This window comes from Manis pentadactyla, chromosome 15, assembly GCF_030020395.1.
Source record: "Manis pentadactyla isolate mManPen7 chromosome 15, mManPen7.hap1, whole genome shotgun sequence".
Classification (NCBI taxonomy): Eukaryota; Metazoa; Chordata; class Mammalia; order Pholidota; family Manidae; genus Manis; species Manis pentadactyla.
The window spans coordinates 47,361,747-47,386,079 of record NC_080033.1 but is presented as its reverse complement, the minus strand read 5'-3'; the positions used below and the strand labels follow the sequence as shown (position 1 = coordinate 47,386,079).

At 37.8% G+C, this 24,333-nt stretch overlaps 1 protein-coding gene across 10 annotated transcripts in view; it reads left to right on the top strand.

Annotated features, from left to right (window-relative positions):
- CNOT1 (CCR4-NOT transcription complex subunit 1) overlaps positions 1-24,333 on the top strand; it is a 154,158-nt gene that overhangs the window by 24,096 nt on the left and 105,729 nt on the right. For all 10 annotated transcript variants that reach the window (XM_057493550.1, XM_057493551.1, XM_036897937.2 and 7 more), the window contains exon 2: positions 3,477-3,752. In XM_057493550.1, the coding sequence (XP_057349533.1) occupies positions 3,651-3,752 (102 nt within the window). In that variant the 5' untranslated portion in view covers positions 3,477-3,650. The remainder of the gene's footprint in view (positions 1-3,476; positions 3,753-24,333) is intronic.

The following is a 24,333-nucleotide window of genomic DNA, read 5'->3' as shown; positions in this document are numbered from 1 at the left end:
AAAAAGTGCTGCAGTAAACATAGGGGTGCATATGTCTTTTTGAATCTGAGAAATCATTTTCTTTGGGTAAATTCCAAGGAATGGGATTCCCAGGTCAAATGGTATTTCTATTTTTAGTTTTATGAGAAACCCTCCATATTGCTTCCCACAATGGTTGAACTAGCTTACATTCCCACCAGCAGTGTAGGAGGGTTCCCCTTTCTCCGTGTCCTTGCCAACATTTGTTCTTAGTTTTTTCGATGCTGACATCCTTACTGGTGTGAGGTAATATCTCATTGTGGTTTTAATTTGTATTTCCCTGATGATTAGTGATGTGGAGCATCTTTTCATGTGTTTGTTGGACATCTGAATTTCTTCTTTGGAGAACTGTCTCTTCATATCCTCTGCACATTTGTTAATTGGGTTATTTGCTTTTTGGGTGTTGAGGCGTGTAAGTTCTTTATATATTTTGAATGTTAACCCCTTGTTGGATATGTCATTTACAGATATATTTTCCCATATTGTAGGATGCCTTTTTGTTCTGTTGATGGTGTCCTTTGCCGTACAGAAACTTTTTAGTTTGGTGTGGTCCCATGAGTTCATTTTTGCTTTTGTTTCCCTTGCTCGAGGAGATGTGTTCAGGAAGTTGCTCATGCTTATGTTCAGTAGATTTTTGCCTATGTTGTCTTGTAAGAGTTTCATGGTTTCATGACTTACATTCAGGTCTTTGATTCATTTCGAGTTTACTTTTCTGTGTGTGGTTAAACAATACAGTTTCATTCTTTTGCATGTAGCTGTCCAGTTTTGCCAACACCAGCTGTTGAAAAGACTGTCATTTCCCCATTGTATGTTCATGGCTCCTTTATCATATATTAATTGACTATATATGGTTAGGTTTATGTCAGGGCTCTTTAGTCTGTTCTGTTTGTCTATAGGTCTGGTCTTGTGCCAGTAATAGATTGTCTTGTTTACTGTGGTTTGTAGGAGAGCTTGAAGTTGCGGAGCATAATCCCCCAGTTTTATTCTTCCTTCTCATGATTGCTTTGGCTGTTAAGGGTCTTTTGTGGTTCCATATGAATTTTAGAATGATTTTCTCTATAGTTTGTTGAGGAATGCTGTTAGTATTTTGATAGGAATTGCATTGAATCTGTAGATTGCTTTAGGCTGATGGCCATTTTGACAATATTAATTTTTCCTATCCATGAGCATGGGATGTGTTTCCATGTATTGGTATCTTCTTTAATTTCTCTCATGCATGTCTTATGGTTTTCATAGTATAGGTCTTTTCACTTCCTTTGCTAGGTTTATTCCTAGGTATTTTATTCTTTTTGATGCAATTGTGAATTGAATTGTTTTCCTGATTTCTCTCTCTGCTAGTTCATTGTTAGTGTATAGGAATGCCACATATTTCTGAATATTCATTTTTCAGTTATTTAACGAAGAAAAATTTTTCCTGTCTTAATGAGCATCTTTCTTGGACATTTTTACTTTGTTCTTGTAACACTTGCCTTTTTTTGATATGTCATGATATTTTTAAAGTTATATTTTACTATTTGTCTTTTTGCTATGATAAAACAATATTTCAACGAAAATGTGTTTCGAGTTCTTGAGGCAATATATCTGGAGGGATACAGTCTTAATAGCGGAATTAGAGGTTCAAGGGTGGTTCAATTAACACTTTTTATTTGAATTTCAGAAAAGGTTATGCCCGTTATACTGTTAGGAGCCTATTAAGTCCTCTCTGCCTGTATCTTCCTTATGGTGTGGCCTCAGATTTAGATTTCTTCTATTCTGAAACAAAACATGCTATCAGCATAGCATGAAGGAAACAGTGTGCTTTGAGAATTTATAGCAGGCCAGTTTAGTTACTTATAATGGATTCACAAAAGCATAATTTATCTTTAACTTCTGATATGTGTTATTGTAGAACGAACAAAAACTATTGTGGCACATTCCCAAGCTTCCATTAGTTTTTTTAACAAGCATGTGGAGGTATAGCAAAGGTAGAAGCTGTGCTTTGTATAAACAAAACAATGTAGTTTTTCCACATTGATGAGAAACTGTTATTAAAGATAAAGGTTTAAGTGTCTTTACGAAGGGGTTTTAATCTTTGTGAATTTCTCCTACCTTATATGGTAAGTTCTGATTGTGATGAAATTATGAGATTTCAGAACATGAAGCTATGGATAAACTCAGCTCTTTGTATTCAGATTGTTGTGTTTCAGCAGCAATACTTGGTGAATTCTTTTTTTTTTTTTTCCCAGTGTGCTACAAATTTATTTGCTCTTATTACTCTTTGGGTGACCTTTTAAACACCCATATTCAAAAAGCATCTGAATTCCAAAGTCATTGTATCTGAAGAGGAACAAAAAAGGTTCCTGATAGAATACAGAGTTCCAGGATAGCTCATCAAACCCAGTGTTACTTTCTGGGTTTGATCTGTATTTGAGTGTTGATGTTCCAAACCAGTTTCATGAATCCTTTCCCATCTTGGGTTTTAATCACTTGGTTGAATAAAACTTCATTCAAAGTTGAGATCTGCCCGGATTCTGTAGGTTGATAATTCCTCACATTGCATGTTTCCCCGCATAACAGGCAACAAATTATTTTCTCTGATGAAAATTGAAATTGGAATGTTGTAATTTTGGGAGGTAAAACATTGTTACTTCTGAAATAGGGTTAAGGTTGCCCATGAACTCAAGTGATGGCCCTGTTTTCCTGCTTGGTTCTGCAGCTGCACTAGGTATTTGAAGAAGGGTTGCACAGGCACCACTTGGTGAATTCTTAAGGATAAAAAACGTGTTTTTGTTTTTTTTTTTTTTGGAGGGTGGGTGGTGGTAATACAGAATAGTTCTCTGACTCACTTGGTGGTTGGAAATAAAGTGATAGGCATCCTGTCATTTTAGCTGTATTACTACCTTGACTTGCCTTTCTAAATTCTAGTGAAAAGTTTTAACATTACCGGAAGGAATTTGGGTTCTGGAGCCCTTAGTTGCCTTTAAGTTAGCCATTCAGATACCTGAAACATACATCCTAAGTAAGGTACAACTTTAATACTTAATACCAAAGTAATTCTGAAGCAGCACATAGGAATAAAGTGAATAAATGGGGTCTTGTAAATAGATTGTAGTTAGTGTGGGAAGAGGGACTGATAACATCAGGTGAGTGTCTCCACAAACTCTAATTTTAGTCATATACTTTTCCTGTTGCTTCTGAAGGGTATGCTACAAATTATTTTGAAATTGATAAAATGGAAATCTCAAATATAGGTTGTCTTGGTAAGTACAACTTTTTTGGGTGGGGTCATTTTCTGTTCATACTGGCCCTATTTAATTTAAAAAATTTGCATCTTTTATCAATAGTGGTTGAGACATCTTAAGAAAAATTTATTAAGTCCCTTGATGTTTCAGGCACTAAGCTGGAAAGATGAAGGTCCTTTAACCCTTCTGTCCCTGATAAAAAATGAACTAATTAAAAAATTTCTCATTTTTAAACAGGTGCCATGTTTCAGAACACAGTAAGGTCCCTGGTAAAGAAGAACTGAAGATACTATACAGACACTAGATATAGGCCAATTACAAAGAAAGCATTAACCTGCCTCTGAGGTGACTAAAGGGGAATAATGGTGATTTTGCGCCGGGCTCGGCCGCCTGCTTCCGCCCCAACCAGCAATGAATCTTGACTCGCTCTCGCTGGCCTTGTCTCAAATCAGCTACCTGGTGGACAATTTAACCAAGAAAAACTACCGAGCCAGCCAGCAGGAAATACAGCATGTAAGTAAACTAGTCAGAAAACAAGTACCATTAAAGAAGTAAGTATTCAGTGGAAAGAAAGTTCAAAACTTATGTGGATATGTTGCTTGAAAAGTATCTAACTTTGCCCCTTGCTCCCCTATTTAGAGTGATTTCTCTTCAGCCTGACATTTAAAAGAACTGTTATCCCGATCTTTTTGTTTTGGATTCATGGATTTTTTTTTTCCTATAAAAATTATGGAATATCTGATCTGGTTTTGTCCCAATTTTTAAATCTACATTTTAAAATTGAGATATACTATACAAACTGTAAAACTCAGCCTTTCAAAATACAAAATTTGGTAGTTCCTGATAGATTCACTAAATTAAAATGTCACCATCTAACTCCAGAGTGTTTTTATCACTCCAAAAAGAAACACTGAATCCATTAGCAGTTGCTGCCCATTTCTACTTCCCTGCAGCCCTTGGCAACCACTAATCTATGTTCTGCTTTTTGGATTTGCTTTTCTGGACATTTCATATAAGTGGAATCATGTCATGTGTGGCCTTTTGTGTCTGACTTTTACTTAACACAATGTTTTCAGAGTTCTTCTGCGTTGGTGCATGTATCGGTACTTCATTTTCATAACTAATAGTATTATGAATGTTCCTCATAATGATGAATAATAGCCTTTTGTATGGATATTCCACATTTTATTTATTCCTCAGTTGGATATTTATGTCTGTTACCATTTCCTGGCTGTTATGAATAGTGCAGCTATCAACGTATGTTTATAAATTTTTGGGCAAACGTTGTTTTCCATTTTTGGTATATACTGAAGAATGATATTACTGGGTTATATGGTAACTAATTTTCTGAGGAACTGCGAGACTTTTATAAAGCACTGCATTACTTTTCATTTACGTGAGCAGTGTATATGGGTTCCAGTTTTTCCTCATCTTAACACTAGTATTAAATGTCTTTTGCTTTTAGCATATAGAAATAGGAAAGAATCTCCCATTCCTTCTATATGGTGGCATATGATTATACTATTTTGCATGTTGACTTTTTTTAAGTTTACAAGTCTCATTGGAAATTATTCTTTATCCATACATGAAAAGCTTGTATGAATGAATCATAATTTACTATTGATGGACATTTAGACTGTATGAGTTTTTTTGTTTCTGTCTTGCTATTGACAGTGCTGCTATTTGCATGTATGTATGAGTACATTTGTAGGATAGATTCCTAGAAATGCAAGTTCGGGCAACTCTTCTGTTCTGCTTTCTAATGGAAAAGCTTAAAATTATCTGCTCTCTATTTGGTTTTTTTCTTTTCACCTACTACTGTTTCTCTGTAGGTATGTGTGTTTACAGGGTTTATTGCATTTGATGCTGCTTTGATGAATTGCTCTAATAATACCTTCAGTGGTCATCTTCAGAACAAATCTGGTCTCCTCAGCATGAGGTTCAGGACCCTTTAAGTGCAGTTCTAAATGCTATTCCTGGAATTCTTATCTTTTAAGAACCAAATTCAATACAGCCTTGCCAGTGAAGACTTCCCCCTTTTTTCCTTTATTTGGATTAATTCCTCAGCATAAATTCTGAAAGCTGTATTGGTCAGAATGTGACCTAACAATTACAGGCAGCTGTTAGTTAAGCACCTGCTGTGTACTTTTTTTTTTTAGTTTTTATTGAACTAAAATGTATATTCAGAACAGTACACAAGTCAGAAGTATGTAGATGAATTTTCATAAAATGAATATATACTTGTTATGGACCATATAGATCAAGAAAAATGATACATCTTAGGAGCTCCTCTTTGATTTACTGAACATACCTCCTACAGTTCCACTTCGACTCGTATACTAAGCAGAAATCCACATATATGTTCATCAGAGAGCATATCACAATAGCCCCAAGCTAGAAACAATCCAACTGTCCCTCAGCAAGGTATACTGGGAAGCAGTGGGACTATTGCATGGAACAGCATAGATTGGTTGTAACGTTGTTGAGTGAAAAGTGCTAGACATTCTTTCAGTTCAGTCATTGTGTGTGTATGGTCAATTCTCCAAAGCAACTATTCAAGCATTTATAATGTACTAGGTAGGCATTATTGTATTTTAAAACCACAACAGGTACTGTGGGACTAGTCATTGAAATCCTTAAGATGAACTGAATGCTGCAACAGCTGCCCTCTTGGGTGTAGGTGTTGTTCTGTCATGGAATCTATGTCCAAATCTGGAGTGCACAGTTTTTATGTGTCTCATTCTGCTGGTTCCCATGATATTTCATCTTTTTGTCTTGGTACTTCAGTCATACTGTCTCTTCTGCTTGTCAGGGCAGCCACATATGCTACAAATCGACTTGTGAAAGTGATAGGCCTTTGAGCCACAGCGACAGCAACAAGTATGTGGCTTCTTACTGCAACACTTTCCAAACAATGTTTCTGTCATCATCTGGTATCTCGCAGACATTATTTTTAGTGAGATTTTATGTCAGTTCTTACATTCTTGATGCACTCATGCAAGGTGGGTAATAACTGTTCTTTTTTACACCAGGGTTCAGCCACTGGTACTCTGCCTGAAAATGACAGATGTGAATTTGAGTCTACAACATTATGTGTTGAGTCTCTGTTTATGGAGGACAAAGAAGTAGAAGAAAATTAGAGACTGGGTTGGAAGGTCTTCTAGTCCTAAGTTTGGCTGCCCCAGACAGCCCTACTCAGAAACATCTTCCTTAGTCTTTTTGCTGTTTTAAGATCTTTTGTGTACCTCTATCCCACTTAATTTTAAGCTCAGATTCCTGAGTTGGACCTATATTGCTGTTCTCTGGAAGCAGATATGAGGCAGTTTGGAAGGCAGGTTTTTTATAAGATTTCAACACCTGTAGGGTGAGGTTGGAAACAGAACTGGGCAGAAGAAGAGCTGGGGAAACCCAACAGAACTTGGACCAACTTTAGGGAAGTACTAGAAAGGATATCAGTGTTGACCTACAGTGGGCCCAAAGGGCCAGGCCGTTACATCCCTGCTCTGTTGTATGAGGTCCAGTCTTCCTCAGGAGGGCATGTGTCCTTGAGTAATAGAGCTGCAGATGAGATAAACTGTGAAGAAGCTGACTGCTAGGGCAACTAGAACTTCCTTGAAGTGGGGAATCGGGTGGAACTGTCCATCTTTACACCAGCAAGGCTCTGTATTATGTGGCCAACTTAATGCCACACAGGCAGACCTCATTTTATTGTGCTTTGCAGATACTGTGTTTTTTTTGTTCAGTTTTACAAATTGAAGGTTTGTTGCACCATTGAGCAAGACTGTTGCCACCATTTTTCCAACAGCATTTGCTCACTTTATGTCACATTTTGGTAATTCTTGCAAATATTTAGAACTTGTTCATTGTTATCATATTTGTTGTGATCAGTGATTTCATCAGCTGAAAGCTCGGATAGTTGGCATTCTTTTTTAGCAATAAAGTATTTTATAATAAAGGTGTATGTACATTGTGTGTTTTTTTTTTAATAAAGTCTAACAGAATAAGGGGAGTCAATGCAGGAGATAGGGATGAAATAGTTAAAATATAAGGAGAACCAGCAATATATTACAGAATATATTACAGAAATCAGGGGAAGTGAATATTTTTAGAAATGCTCTGAACTGTCAATTGCTATAGAAATACCGAGAATAGGAACTAATGAAAGGCCTTTTTTTAAGGCATTATTGATATACACTCTTATGAAGGTTTCACGAAGGTTTCACATGAAAAAGCAATGTGATTACTACATTCACCCATGTTATCATGTCCCCCCTATATCCCATTGCAGTCACTGCCCAACAGTATATATAGTAAGATGTCACAGAGTCCCTATTTGCCTTCTCTGTGCTACACTGTCTTCCCCATGATCCCTCCCACACCATGTGTGCCAATCATAATACCCCTGAATCCCCTTCTCCCTCCCTCCCCAACAGCCCTCCCCCTCCCCTATGCTTTGGTAACAACTAGTTGCTTCTTGGAGTCTATGAGTATGTTGCTGTTTTGTTCCTTCAGTTTTGCTTCATTGATATACTCCGCAAATGAGGGAAATCATTTGGTACTTGTCTTTCTGCCTGGCTTATTTCACTGAGCATAACATTCTCTAAATCCATCCATGCTGTTGAAACAGGAGGATTTCTTTTCTTTTCATGGCTGAATAATACTCCATTGTGTATATGTACCACATCTTCTTTATCCATTCATCTACTGATGGACACTTAGGTTACTTCCATATTTTGGCTATTGTAAATAATGCTGCAAGAAACATAGCGGTGCACATGTCTTTTTGAATCTGAGAAAGTACGTTCTTTGGGTAAATTCCTAGGAGTGGATTTCCCAGGTCAAATGTATTTCTATTTTTAGTTTTTTGGGGAACCTCCATATTGCTTTCCTGCACATTGTTTTTAGACATTATGCTTTTGCACATTTAATAGACTACAGTATAGTGTAAACACTATATATGCGCTAGGAAACAAAAAAATTCATTTGATTTGCTTTATTGTGGTTTGGAACTAAACCTGCAATATTCTCAAAGTATGCCTGTGTTATAATTGGTTTGATTGTCTTCTCTACTCACAGGACCTTGAGGTGTGGGACTATTCCTGTAGTTTATATGTCTTACACGTAACATTTAGTTAAGTGTTTCAAATGTAATTGGAGTGAAAGAAGTAAAGTCACTTAGTAATTAATTTTGAAGGTAAATGTTAGAATGCTTGGTTTTGCATAATGGCTGAGGTTTCAGTGTCTACAGATTTTCTTTAGACAAGTAAATTTTGCCTTCAACAGTACCTTTGTAGAGAGCCCTCCTCTTCTGTTTCTTTTAGAATGATTAGGAATTTATAACTGAGGTGGGAACACATGTTGTAGTTCTTGGCTCTGTCTTGATTTTGATTTCCTTTAGTGATTACCTAAGAGTTTACTGCAATTCTTGGATGCTTAATGTATCGTAGTGTTATGACTTAGTCTGATCAGAATTAACAGCTTGGTGGGATTGTGCTCCCTTTGTTATTTCTATTTCTCCTAGTGACAAGTGGGAAGGACTATTGGATTTATTGTGTATGTGGATTCACTAAACATGTGAGCTAGCTAGTATTATCATTTTATAGATAAAAAACAGGGTAAGAATTTAATTTGCCAATCAGGATTAAATGTTCATTAAATGTTCTTTAAAGTGTCATTTTTTATTGTTCTTTCCTTTAAATACTATCGTCATTATGAAATTACATAAGTAAAATATAAATACACTATTTTGATAGACTAGTTTTCTACTGTTCCTTAACACTTTTGGAGCTTTTTTTGTTTAAAACATTGTGATAAAAACATTTTATATATTTGAGATAATATAGTTTCTGTAAATAAAATTAAAATTTGAAGTTTAAAATTTATTTTTATAATAAAATATAAATTGAAATGTTAAATTAATAAAATTTATGGGATAATTTTGTTACATAATTATTAATTTAAATAATTTATTAATAATGTTAATAATTTCAAGCATACACAAGTAGAGTAGTAGTATATAACCCCACAAGTCTATCATCTAGCCTCATTTTGTTGTGAACAATCTTGTTTCATCTAACCCATTCTCACCAAATTGTTTTAAAATGGATTTCAGACATAATTTCATCTATTTAAATGTTAACATAAACCAAACCGTTGTACCATTATCACATCTTTAAAAATAAAAGCACAATAAATCCTAAACCTCACAATTCTAATTAACATTTGTATTAACTGTTTGCCTCATAAAACATTTTAAGACACTTGGTTTGAATCAGGATCCAATAAAATCTGTTTTTCTTATATTGATCCTTATTAAGTATCTTTTAAAAACAAATCTACATTTTCCCCCCTCCATTTCTCCCCCTGTAGTTAACTTTGTTAAATATATCTAATTGTCTTATAGCTACCCACTCTCTGGATTTTGCTGATTACATCCCTGGGTGGTGGTGAACATGTTCCTCTGTCTCTTGTATTTCTTGTAAATTGGCAGTTGAATGTGGAAAATCAGGTTTTCCCTCTGTTAGGACAGTTTTATAGGTGGTGGTGTGTAGTTTCATGAGAGGGTTTGAAATGTCAGGTTGTCTCTATTTTTGTGATTTTTAGCAGGCTTTGGTCATTAATTCATCAGTTTGTTAAGGATTGTAAGATGGTGATATTTTAATTGTTAGGTATTCTTGAAATACTTTTGTAAAGGGAAACTTGCTCTTAACGATTACCTGAGGTACACTTTATATAGGAAGGGTAAGAAATACTTGATTCACTCTTTATAACTTTTTTAAATGACTTGTTTCCTTGCATCTTCCAAACATGACCAATGAATGTTTTAGTATTCTTAAACATATTTCTAACATATTTGATGTGTTTGGATTCATTAAAAGTATTACTGATATTCATGCTTTCTCTTTTGCCATTGAAAACTCATGTTGGCTCCTGACTCCTATTGGCCTTACAGTTATTGTAGCCTTTGATGCCCTTCTAGAAACCTTGGAAACTAAAATACTTCATACTCATCTTTTATGTTTCTTGCTTTAGACGTGCAATTAGCATTTTCTACAAGAGGTCTTGGTTTTATTTTAGTGGGAAATGGTATTCTTGAGATAACTCTCTTGTGTTAAAAAATGATTAAAGAAAACAATTCAGGTGATGAAGACAGACTTTAACACTTCATGAAGCAGACAGTCTCTTCTTGGAGAACTGCAGAATTGGGGGGAAGGCAAGAAGCTTTTATAAAATTAAGAGTAAAGAACTGATTTGGCTGGAGCCACACAGTTAACCTCATTGGTCCCATAATTGGCTTGGTGTTTGGGGATTGGCTGACTGCATATATTGTATTTTTAGTCACTTTGCAGTAACTTGAAATTTACAGAGCATTTACAGGGACTCAAAATTTACCTTATGTTTCAGTTTCCTGATGTGGAACCCTGCACAGGAGCAACTCCGTTTAGGGCCTATAAAGTTGTTTCAGTACTTGTGTTATTTACTGATACCCAGTTGGCCATTATTAAGCCTTTCCCTGGATAAAGCTAAGGAGAAAATAACACCCCTGAGTTGAGAGGGGTTTTACTTCAATTCAAGTTATGGTAGAATATCTGTCTGTCTTTTCTTCCCATGCAGAAAACTCCAGTTTGCGCAGTCATTTGCTTTATTGCACACTACAGAGAACACTTAGGATACAGGCATACCTTAGAGATTTGTGGGTTTGATTCCAGACCACTGCACTACAGTGAATATCGCAATAATGAGTTGTTTTGGTTTCTCAGTGCATATAAAAGTTATGTTTACACCATTCTATAGTCTAATAAGTGGGCAGCAGCATTAAGTCTAAAAAATACAATGTACATACCTTAATTAAAAAGTACTTTATTGCTTTGTATCCTGCAACTTTGCTGTTTTCCGATATCAGTTCTAATAGTTTTGGAGTGGAGTCTTTAGGGTTTTTTATGTACAGTATCATGTCATCTGCAAATAGTGATAATTTGACTTCTTCTTTACAGATCTGGATTCTTTGTATTTCTTTGTTTTGTCTAATTGCCCTGGCTAGGACCTCCAGTACTATGTTGAATAACAGTGGGGAGAGTGGGCATCCCTGTCTTTTTCCCGATCTTAGAGGAAATGCTTTCAGCTTCTCGCTGTTCAGTATGATGTTGGCTGTGGGTTTTTCATATATAGCCTTTATTATGTTGAGGTACTTGCCCTCTATACCCATTTTGTTGAGAGTTTTTATCATGAATGGATGTTGAATTTTGTTGAATGCTTTTTCAGCGTCTATGGAGATGATCATATGATTTTTGTCCTTCTTTTTGTTGGTGTGGTGGATGATGTTGATGGATTTTTGAATGTTGTACCATCCTTGCATCCCTGGGATGAATCCCACTTGATCATGGTGTATGATCCTCTTGATGTACTTTTGAGTTCAGTTTGTTAATTTGTTGAGTATTTTTGCATCTATGTTCATCAGGGATATTGGTCTGTAATTTTCTATTTTGGTGGGGTCTTTGCCTGCTTTTGGTATTAGGGTGATACTGGCTTCATAGAATGAGTCTGGAAGTATTCCCTCTTCTATTTTTTGGAAAACTTTAAGGAGAATGGGTATTATGTCTTCTCTGTATGTCTGATAAAACTCCGCAGTAAATCCATCTGGCCCGGGAGTTTTGCTCTTGGGTAGTTTTTTGATTACCGATTCAATTTCTTTGCTGGTAATTGGTCTGTTTAGATTTTCTGTTTCTTCCTTGGTCAGTCTTGGAAGGTTGTATTTTTCTAGGAAGTTGTCCATTTCTTGTAGGTTTTCCAGCTTGTTAGCGTATAGTTTTTTGTAGTATTCTCTAATAATTCTTTGTATTTCTGTGGGGTCCATCATGATGTTTTCTTTCTCATTTCTGATTCTGTTGATGTGTGTAGATTTTCTTTTTCTTTTATTAGTCTGGCTAGGGGCTTATCTATTTTGTTAATTTTCTCGAAGAACCAGCTCTTGGTTTCATTGATTTTTTGCTATTGTTTTATTCTTCTCAATTTTATTTATTTCTTCTCTGATGTTTATTATGTCCCTCCTGACTTTAGGGCTCATTTATTCTTCTTTTTCCGATTTCGATAATTGTTTCTTTAGACTATTCATTTGGGATTGTTCTTCCTTCTTTAAATATGCCTGGATTGCTATATACTTTCCTCTTAAAACTGCTTTCGCTACGTCCCACAGAAGTTGGGGCTTTGTGTTGTTGTCATTTGTTTCCATATATTGCTTGATCTCTATTTTGATTTGGTTGTTGATCCATTGATTATTTAGGAGCATGGTGTTAAGCCTCCATGTCTTTGTGAGCCTTTTTACTTTCTTGGTACAATTTATTTCTAGTTTTATACCTTTATGGTCTGAAAAGTTGGTTGGTAGAATTTCAGTCTTTTTGTATTTACTCAGAATCTTTTTGTGACCTAGTATGTGGCCTATTTTGAAGAATGTTCCATGTGGACTTAAGAAGAATGTGTATCCTGTTGGCTTTTGGGTGTAGAGTTCTATAGATGTCTACTAGGTCCATCTGTTCTAGCGTGTTGTTCAGTGCCTCTGTGTCCTTACTTATTTTCTGTCTGGTGGATCTGTCCTTTGGGGTGAGTGGTGTGTTAAAGTCTCCCAAAATGAATGCATTGCATTCTATTTCCTCCTTTAATTCTGTTAGTATTTGTTTCACATATATTGGTGCTCCTGTATTGGGTGCATATATGTTTATAATGGTTATATCCTCTTGTTGGACTGAGCCCTTTATCATTATGTAATGTCCTTCTTTATCTCTTGTTACTTTCTTTATTTTGAGGTCTATTTTGTCTGATACTAGTATTGCAACACCTGCTTTTTTCTCTCTGTTGTTTGCATGAAATATCTTTCTCCAACCCTTGACTTTTAGTCTGTACATGTCTTTGGGTTTGAGGTGAGTCTCTTGTAAGCAGCATATAGATGGGTCTTGTTTTTTTATCCATTCTATTACTCTGTGTCTTTTGATTGGTGCATTCAGTCCATTTACATTTAGGATGATTATTGAAAGATATGTACTTATTGCCATTGCAGGCTTTAGGTGTGTGGTTACCAAAGGTTCCAGGTTAGCTTCTTTACTATCTTACTGTCTAATTTAACTCGCTTATTGAGCTATTATAAACACAGTCTGATGATTCTTTATTTCTCTCCCTTCTTTTTTTTTTTTTTTTTTTATTAATAATTATTTTTTATTGAAGGGTAGTGGACACACAGTATTACATTACATGAGTTTCAAGTGTACAACACAGTGGTAGAACATATATATACATAATTCTAGGTTCCAGCTATCACCCTACCAGGCTGTTACAATATCTTGACTATATTCCTTATGCTATACCTTACATCCCGGTTACTAATTTATTTTACCATTGGAAGTCTGTCCTTTTTTTTTTTTTTTTTTTTTGTGAGGGCATCTCTCATATTTATTGATCAAATGGTTGTTAACGACAATAAAATTCTGTATAGGGGAGTCAATGCTCAATGCACAATCATTATTCCACCCCAAGCCTAATTTTTGTCAGTCTCCAATCTTCTGAGGCATAACAAACAAGTTTTTACATGTAGAACAAATTCTTACATAATGAATAAGTTACATAGTGAACAGTACAAGGACAGTCATCACAGAAACTTTCGGTTTTGCTCATGCATTATGAACTATAAACAGTCAGTTCAAATATGAATACTCATTTGGTTTTTATACTTGATTTATATGTGGATACCACATTTCTCTCTTTATTATTATTATTTTTAATAAAATGCTGAAGTGGTAGGTAGATACAAGATAAAGGTAGAAAACATAGTTTAGTGTTGTAAGAGAGCACATGTAGATGATCAGGTGTGTGCCTGTAGACTATGTGTTAATCCAAGCTAGACCAGGGCAATAAAACATCCACGTATGCAGAAGATTTCTCTCAGAACGGGGGGGTGAGGTTCTAAGCCTCACCTCTGTTGATCCCCAATTTCTCACCTGATGGCCCCCCTGCGACTGTGCCTGTCTTAGGTTGTTCCTCCCTTGAGGAATCTTACCCGTCTCTGGCTAACCAGTCATCTTCCGGGGCCATACAGGGAAATGTGAAGTTGGTAAGTGAGAGAGAAGCCTTATTGTTTGAAAAAGTTAGCTTTTTACTTCTTTGCATATTTATGCCCTGTGGCTTCTATGCCCAGCATTTGTCTTGAGGTATCTTTACCACTTGGAAGAATTATGATACTCGGTAAATTTGATATGAGGCACGAATTCTATTTAAGGGTTGTAATTAGGAAGGAAGAAGAAAAGCTATAGAAGTAGCAGGCGGAAGAAAACATGGGAAGATTGATTATTTCTTTGATATATCTTCTTGTAGAGTAACTTCAGCATGTATAGGTTTTAAGCTACTACTTAAATTGCACACACACATTAACATAATAGGAGTATAGTTACATAACCAAAGCATATCTGTAATTACCAGCCATCTACAGTGAAACCAAGAAAACCAGTTAGGCTCCTTAGGCATTTGTGAAAACTTATCTATGATATGGTGGATATTGTCCAAATGAACTTGAACAGTCTGAGAGAAATCAGACAAATTAAAACAACCCATTCCTGGGGACTGTTCACATGCCATATGTTCTTTTAACAGTAAATAGTCTGTAGTTGGAGGAGTTTGGAGCGCTACAATTTGCACTTCTCCAAATTCTTGGTTGAGTTCCAACAGTATAGATCCAGTCCAATTTTGTTGTTTTACTGTATGCACAGGCCAGCTTAGATATCTCCTTCCTCATTCCCATGGCAGGTCCAGGAACTGGTGGGATGAGTGCATCTACAGCTGTAGCAGTGCGTGGATCTTTGTTGGGGTTTTTTGATGATCATCTTCTGGCATGAGTCTTCCAGAGGGTGCAGATGTTGGAAGTTCTTTTTCATATCGTATCTTAGTTCATTTTCGGGGTAGCCCAATTAGGCTTTGATCCTCTGTATAACCACAAACAGACCCTTTGCCTACACTTTTATATGCCCTTTATACCCTTGTGTAGAACTCGTTGGAGGTTACTGCACAGGAACTGCCCTTTTTTTTTTTTTTGCTATCACTAATCTACACTTACATGACGAATATTATGTTTACTAGGCTCTCCCCTATACCAGGTCTCCCCTATAAACCCCTTTACAGTCACTGTCCATCAGCATAGCAAAATGTTGTAGAATCACTACTTGCCTTCTCTGTGTTGTACAGCCCTCCCTTTTCTCCTACCCCCCATGCATGTTAATCTTAATACCCCCCTACTTCTCCCCCCCTTATCCCTCCCTACCCACCCATCCTCCCCAATCCCTTTCCCTTTGGTACCTGTTAGTCCATTCTTGAGTTCTGTGATTCTGTTGCTGTTTTGTTCCTTCAGTTTTTCCTTTGTTCTTATATTCCACAGATAAGTGAAATCATTTGGTATTTCTCTTTCTCCGCTTGGCTTGTTTCACTGAGCATAATACCCTCCAGCTCCATCCATGTTGCTGCAAATGATTGGATTTGCCCTTTTCTTATAGCTGAGTAGTATTCCATTGTGTATATGTACCACATCTTCTTTATCCATTCATCTATTGATGGACATTTAGGTTGCTTCCAATTCTTGGCTATTGTAAATAGTGCTGCAATAAACATAGGGGTGCATCTGTCTTTCTCAAACTTGATTGCTGCATTCTTAGGGTAAATTCCTAGGAGTGCAATTCCTGGGTCAAATGGTAAGTCTGTTTTGAGCATTTTGATGTACCTCCATACTGCTTTCCACAATGGTTGAACTAACTTACATTCCCACCAGCAGTGTAGGAGGGTTCCCCTTTCTCCACAGCCTCGCCAACATTTGTTGTTGTTTGTCTTTTGGATGGCAGCCATCCTTACTGGTGTGAGGTGATACCTCATTGTAGTTTTAATTTGCATTTCTCTGATAATTAGCGATGTGGAGCATCTTTTCATGTGTCTGTTGGCCATCTGTATTTCTTTTTTGGAGAACTGTCTGTTCAGTTCCTCTGCCCATTTTTTAATTGGGTTATTTGTTTTTTGTTTGTTGAGGCGTGAGAGCTCCTTATATATTCTGGACGTCAAGCCTTTATCGGATGTGTCATTTTCAAATATATTCTCCCATACTGTAGGGATCCTTCTTGTTCTATTGATGGTGTCTTTTGCTGTACAGAAGCTTTTCAGCTTAATATAGTCCCACTTATTCATTTTTGCTGTTGTTTTCCTTGCCCGGGGAGATATGTTCAAGAAGAGGTCACTCATGTTTATGTCTAAGAGGTTTTCGCCTATGTTTTCTTCCAAGAGTTTAATGGTTTCATGGCTTACATTCAGGTCTTTGATCCATTTTGAGTTTACTTTTGTATATGGGGTTAGACAATGGTCCAGTTTCATTCTCCTACATGTAGCTGTCCAGTTTTGCCAGCACCACCTGTTGAAGAGACTGTCATTTCGCCATTGTATGTCCATGGCTCCTTTATCAAATATTAATTGACCATATATGTCTGGGTTAATGTCTGGATTCTCTAGTCTGTTCCATTGGTCTGTGGCTCTGCTCTTGTGCCAGTACCAAATTGTCTTGATTACTATGGCTTTATAGTAGAGCTTGAAGTTGGGGAGTGAGATCCCCCCTACTTTATTCTTCTTTCTCAGGATTGCTTTCGCTATTCGGGGTCTTTGGTGTTTCCATATGAATTTTTGAATTATTTGTTCCAGTTCATTGAAGAATGTTGCTGGTAGTTTCATAGGGATTGCATCAAATCTGTATATTGCTTTGGGCAGGATGGCCATTTTAACGATATTAATTCTTCCTAGCCACGAGCATGGGATGAGTTTCCATCTGTTAGTGTCCCCTTTAATTTCTCTTAAGAGTGACTTGTAGTTTTCAGAGTATAAGTCTTTCACTTCTTTGGTTAGGTTTATTCCTAGGTATTTTATTTTTTTTGATGCAATTGTGAATGGAGTTGTTTTCCTGATTTCTCTCTCTGTTGGTTCATTGTTAGTATATAGGAAAGCCACAGATTTCTGTGTGTTGATTTTGTATCCTGCAACTTTGCTGTATTCCGATATCAGTTCTAGTAGTTTTGGGGTGGAGTCTTTAGGGTTTTTTATGTACAGTATCATGTCATCTGCAAATAGTGACAGTTTAACTTCTTCTTTACCAATCTGGATTCCTTGTATTTCTTTATTTTGTCTGATTGCCGTGGCTAGGACCTCCAGTACTATGTTAAATAACAGTGGAGAGAGTGGGCATCCCTGTCTAGTTCCCGATCTCAGAGGAAATGCTTTCAGCTTCTCGCTGTTCAATATAATGTTGGCTGTGGGTTTATCATAGATGGCCTTTATTATGTTGAGGTATTTGCCCTCTATTCCCATTTTGCTGAGAGTTTTTAACATGAATGGATGTTGAACTTTGTCAAATGCTTTTTCAGCATCTATGGAGATGATCATGTGGTTTTTGTCTTTCTTTTTGTTGATGTGGTGGATGATGATGGACTTTCGAATGTTGTACCATCCTTGCATCCCTGGAATGAATCCCACTTGGTCATGGTGTATGATCCTTTTGATGTATTTTTGAATTCGGTTTGCTAATATTTTGTTGAGTATTTTTGCATCTACGTTCATCAGGGATATTGGTCTGTAGTTTTCTTTTTTGGTGGGGTCTTTGCCTGGTTTTGGTATTAGGGTGATGTTAGCTTCATAGAATGAGTTTGGGAGTATCCCCTCCTCCTCTATTTTTTGGAAAACTTTAAGGAGAATGGGTATTATGTCTTCCCTGTATGTCTGATAAAATTCCGAGGTAAATCCATCTGGCCCGGGGGTTTTGTTCTTTGGTAGTTTTTTGATTACCTCTTCAATTTCGTTGCTGGTAATTGGTCTGTTTAGATTTTCTGTTTCTTCCTGGGTCAATCTTGGAAGGTTATATTTTTCTAGGAAGTTGTCCATTTCTCCTAGGTTTCCCAGCTTGTTAGCATATAGGTTTTCATAGTATTCTCCAATAATTCTTTGCATTTCCGTGGGGTCCGTCGTGATTTTTCCTTTCTCGTTTCTGATACTGTTGATTTGTGTTGACTCTCTTTTCTTCTTAATAAGTCTGGCTAGAGGCTTATCTATTTTGTTTATTTTCTCGAAGAACCAGCTCTTGGTTTCATTGATTTTTGCTATTGTTTTATTCTTCTCAATTTTATTTATTTCTTCTCTGATCTTTATTATGTCCCTCCTTCTGCTGACCTTAGGCCTCATCTGTTCTTCTTTTTCCAATTTCGATAATTGTGACATTAGACCATTCATTTGGGATTGCTCTTCCTTTTTTAAATATGCTTGGATTGCTATATACTTTCCTCTTAAGACTGCTTTTGCTGTGTCCCACAGAAGTTGGGGCTTAGTGTTGTTGTTGTCATTTGTTTCCATATATTGCTGGATCTCCATTTTGATTTGGTCATTGATCCATTGATTATTTAGGAGCGTGTTGTTAAGCCTCCATGTGTTTGTGAGCCTCTTTGCTTTCTTTGTACAGTTTATTTCTAGTTTTATGCCTTTGTGGTCTGAAAAGTTGGTTGGTAGGATTTCAATCTTTTGGAATTTTCTGAGGCTCTTTTTGTGGCCTAGTATGTGGTCTATTCTGGAGAATGTTCCATGTGCACTTGAGAAGAATGTATATCCCGCTGCTTTTGGATGTAGAGTTCTATAGATGTCTATTAGGTCCATCTGCTCTACTGTGTTGTTCAGTGCTTCCGTGTCCTTACTTATTTTCTGCCCAGTGGATCTATCCTTTGGGGTGAGTGGTGTGTTGAAGTCTCCTAGAATGAATACATTGCAGTCTATATCCCCCTTTAGTTCTGTTAGTATTTGTTTCACATATGCTGGTGCTCCTGTGTTGGGTGCATATATATTTAGAATGGTTATATCCTCTTGTTTGACTGAGCCCTTTATCATTATGTAGTGTCCTTCTTTATCTCTTGTTACTTTCTTTGTTTTGAAGTCTATTTTGTCTGATATTAGTACTGCAACCCCTGCTTTCTTCTCACTGTTGTTTGCTTGAAATATGTTTTTCCATCCCTTGACTTTTAGTCTGTACATGTCTTTGGGTTTGAGGTGAGTTTCTTGTAAGCAGCATATAGATGGGTCTTGCTTTTTTATCCATTCTGTTACTCTGTGTCTTTTGATTGGTGCATTCAACCCATTAACATTTAGGGTGACTATTGAAAGATATGTACTTATTGCCATTGCAGGCTTTAAATTCGTGGTTACCAAAGGTTCAAGGTTAGCCTCTTTAGTATCTTACTGCCTAACTTAGCTCGCTTATTGAGCTGTTATATACACTGTCTGGAGATTCTTTTCTTCTCTCCCTTCTTGTTCCTCCTCCTCGATTCTTCATATGTTGGGTGTTTTGTGCTGTGCTCCTTCTAGGAGTGCTCCCATCTAGAGCAGTCCCTGTAAGATGTTCTGTAGAGGTGGTTTGTGGGAAGCAAATTCCCTCAGCTTTTGTTTGTCTGGGAATTGTTTAATCCCACCGTCATATTTGAATGATAGTCGTGCTGGATACAGTATCCTTGGTTCAAGGCCCTTCTGTTTCATTGTATTAAATATATCATGCCATTCTCTTCTGGCCTGTAGGGTTTCTGTTGAGAAATCTGACGTTAGCTTGATGGGTTTCCCTTTATAGGTGACCTTTTTCTCTCTAGCTGCCTTTAACACTCTTTCCTTGTCCTTGATCTTTGCCATTTTAATTATTATGTGTCTTGGTGTTGCCCTTCTTGGATCCTTTCTGTTGGGGGTTCTGTGTATTTCCGTGGTCTGTTTGATTACTTCCTCCCCCAGTGTGGGGAAGTTTTCAGCAATTATTTCTTCTAAGATACTTTCCATCTCTTTGCCTCTCTCTTCTTCTTCTGGGACCCCTATAATACGGATATTGCTCCTTTTAGATTGGTCACACAGTTCTCTTAATATTGTTTCATTCCTGGAGATCCTTTTGTCTCTCTCTATGTCAGCTTCTATGCGTTCCTGTTCTCTGATTTCAATTCCATCAATGGCCTCTTGCATTCTATCCATTCTGCTTATAAACCCTTCCAGAGTTTGTTTCATTTCTGCGATCTCCTTTCTGGCATCTGTGATCTCTTTCCGGACTTCATCCCATTTTTCTTGCGTATTTCTCTGCATCTCTGTCAGCATGTTTATGATTCTTATTTTGAATTCTTTGTCAGGAAGACTGGTTAGGTCTGTCTCCTTCTCTGGTGTTGTCTCTGTGATCTTTGTCTGCCTGTAGCTTTGCCTTTTCATGGTGATAGGAATAGTCTGCAGAACTGGGACGAGTGACGGCTGGAAGGACTTCCTTTCTTGTTAGTTTGTGGCCCTCCTCTCCTGGGAGAACAGCGGCCTCTAGTGGCTTGTGCTGCGCAGCTGCGCGCAGACAGGGTTTCTGCTTCCTGCCCGGCTGCTATGGAGTTAATCTCCGCTGTTGCTGTGGGCGTGGCCTGGCTCGGGCAGCTACTCCAAAATGGTGGAGTCGCGTTGGAGCAGGAGCTGCTGGGAGGCTATTTATCTCCGTAAGGGGCCTCCCTGCTCCCTGCAGCCCAGGGGTTAGGGTGCCCAGAGATCCCGGATTCCCTACCTCTCGATTAAGTGGCCCGCCCTGCCCCTTTAAGACTTCCAAAAAGCACCCGCCAAAACAAAACAACGACCACAAAAAAAACAAGAAAAAAAATTTTTTTTTTTATTTATTTTATTTTTTTTATTTATTTTTATTTTTATTATTATTTTTTTTATAATAATTATTTTTTATTGAAGGGTAGTTGACACACAGTATTACATTACATGAGTTTCAAGTGTACTACACAGTGGTAGAACATTTATATACATAATTCTAGGTTCCAGCTATCACCCTACCAGGCTGTTACAATATTTTGACTATATTCCTTATGCTATACATTACATCCCGGTTACTAATTTATTTTACCATTGGAAGTCTGTCCTTTTTTTTTTTTTTTTGTGAGGGCATCTCTCATATTTATTGATCAAATGGTTGTTAACGACAATAAAATTCTGTATAGGGGAGTCAATGCTCAATGCACAATCATTATTCCACCCCAAGCCTAATTTTTGTCAGTCTCCAATCTTCTGAGGCATAACAAACAAGTTTTTACATGTAGAACAAATTCTTACATAATGAATAAGTTACATAGTGAACAGTACAAGGGCAGTCATCACAGAAACTTTCGGTTTTGCTCATGCATTATGAACTATAAACAGTCAGTTCAAATATGAATACTCATTTGGTTTTTATACTTGATTTATATGTGGATACCACATTTCTCTCTTTATTATTATTATTTTTAATAAAATGCTGAAGTGGTAGGTAGATACAAGATAAAGGTAGAAAACATAGTTTAGTGTTGTATGAGAGCACATGTAGATGATCAGGTGTGTGCCTGTAGACTATGTGTTAATCCAAGCTAGACCAGGGCAATAAAACATCCACGTATGCAGAAGATTTCTCTCAGAACGGGGGGGTGAGGTTCTAAGCCTCACCTCTGTTGATCCCCAATTTCTCACCTGATGGCCCCCCTGCGACTGTGCCTGTCTTAGGTTGTTCCTCCCTTGAGGAATCTTACCCGTCTCTGGCTAACCAGTCATCTTCCGGGGCCATACAGGGAAATGTGAAGTTGGTAAGTGAGAGAGAAGCCTTATTGTTTGAAAAAGTTAGCTTTTTACTTCTTTGCATATTTATGCCCTGTGGCTTCTATGCCCAGCATTTGTCTTGAGGTATCTTTACCACTTGGAAGAATTATGATACTCGGTAAATTTGATATGAGGCACAAATTCTATTTAAGGGTTGTAATTAGGAAGGAAGAAGAAAAGCTATAGAAGTAGCAGGCGGAAGAAAACATGGGAAGATTGATTATTTCTTTGATATATCTTCTTGTAGAGTAACTTCAGCATGTATAGGTTTTAAGCTACTACTTAAATTGCACACACACATTAACATAATAGGAGTATAGTTACATAACCAAAGCATATCTGTAATTACCAGCCCTCTGCAGTGAAACCAAGAAAATTTTTTTTAATTAAAAAAAAAAAAAAAATTTTTTTAAAAGGTGGTCGTTCGTTTTTCTTTATTCTCCAGTGCCAGCCTCAGGCCTCTGCTCACCGGTCTTTCTGCCCTGTTTCCCTAATATTGGGGTCCCTGTCCCTTTAAGACTTCCAAAAAGCGCTCGCCAAAACAAAGCAGCAAAAAAGCAAAAAAAAAAAATGGTCGCGCGCTTTTCTTATGTCCTCTGTCGCCCAGCCTCCAGTGCCTGCTCACTGTTCTTGCTGCCCTGTTTTCCCAGTATCGAGGGCCCTGCACTCTGGCCCGGGTGGCTGCGGCTGGGTGTTCGGCAGTCCTGGGCTCCGTCTCCCTCCCGCTCTGCCTGCTCTTCTCCCGCCGGGAGCTGGGGGGAGGGGCGCTCGGCTCCCGCGGGGCCGGGGCTTGTATCTTACCCCCTTCGCGAGGCGCTGGGTTCTCTCAGGTGTGGATGTGGTCTGGATATTGTCCTGTGTCCTCTGGTCTTTATTCTAGGAAGGGTTGTCTTTGTTATATTTTCATAGATATATGCTGTTTTGGGAGGAGATTTCCGCTGCTCTACTCACGCCGCCATCTTCCGCCCCACCTATTTCTCTCCCTTCTTATTCCTCTTCCTCTGTTCTTTGTATGTTAGGTGTTTTTTTGTGTGTGCTCTTTTGTGTTTCCTTTGACTGCTTTTGTGGGTAGTTGATTTTATTTTTTGCCTTTAGTTAGTATTTGATTGTTCTTCTTTCTTTGCTGTGATTTTATGTTTTCTGGTGACATCTATTTGGCCTTAGGAGTGCTTCCATCTACAGCAGTCCCTCTAAAATACCCTGTAGAGGTGGTTTGTGGGAGGCAAATTCCCTCAACTTTTCCTTGTCTGGGAATTGTTTACTCCCTCCTTTATATTTAAATGATAATCGTTCTGGATACAGTGTTCTTGGTTCAAGGCCCTCCTGTTTCATTGCATTAAATATATCATGCCATTCTCTTATGGCCTGTAAGGTTTCTGTTGAGAAGTCTGATGACAGACTGATGGGTTTTCCATTGTAGGTGACTTTTTTCTTTCTCTGGCTGCCTTTAATACTCTGTCCTTGTCTTTGATCTTTGCCATTTTAATTATTATCTGTCTTGGTGCTGTCCTCCTTGGGTGCCTTGTGTTGGGAGATCTGTGGGCTTCCATGGTCTGAGAGACTATTTCCTTCCCCAGCTTGGGGAAGTTTTGAGCAATTATTTCTTCAAAGACACTTTCTATCCCTTTTTCTTGCTCTTCTTTTCTGATACCCCTATAATGCGAATATTGTTCCATTTGGATTGGTCACACAGTTCTTTAAATATTCTTTCATTCTGAAGATCCTTTTATCTCTCTCTGCCTCAGCTTCTCTGTATCCCTGTTCTCTGATTTCTATTCCATTAATAGTCTTCTTGCACCTTATCCAGTCTGCTCTTAAGCCCTTCAATTGATCTTTTCATTTCTGTTATCTCCCTCCACACTTCATCCCTTACTTAGCTCTTGCATATTTGTCTGCAGCTCCGTCAGCATGGTTATGACTTTAATTTTGAGTTTTTTTTTTTCAGGAAGATTGGTTATATCTATCTTGCCAGGCCCTCTCTGTGGTGTTGTTTGAGTGATTTTTGGACTGGACCAGGTTCTTCTCCCTTTTCATGGCAACAGAAGTGATCATCAGCGAGTTGTGCATGTATTAGCCGGGAGAACAAAGTCCCTTCCTCATTACTAGTTGCCTTCCCCTCTCCGCTGCCTTACCGTTTACCCTCACATAGGGGTCTGTCTCAGGGTTAATCCCCTGAGCTGCCGTGGGTGGGGCAGCCCTCGGGGTAGCTCAGAGCCCTGCAGGGAGTGGCAGTCGCACTAGGTGTGCTCTCCTGCGAAAATGTCGCCCGTTCACATCTTGCCCCGGCTTCCCATGTCTGTGCCGGGCAGCTGCACGCCGGTGGCAGCCTCTGCATCTGTCCTGGTTAGCTGTGTGCTGGGAGGAGACTCTGGGAGTTTGCTGTGGGCGGGGCTGCTCTCCAGCTGCTTGACTGGTGTGGCAG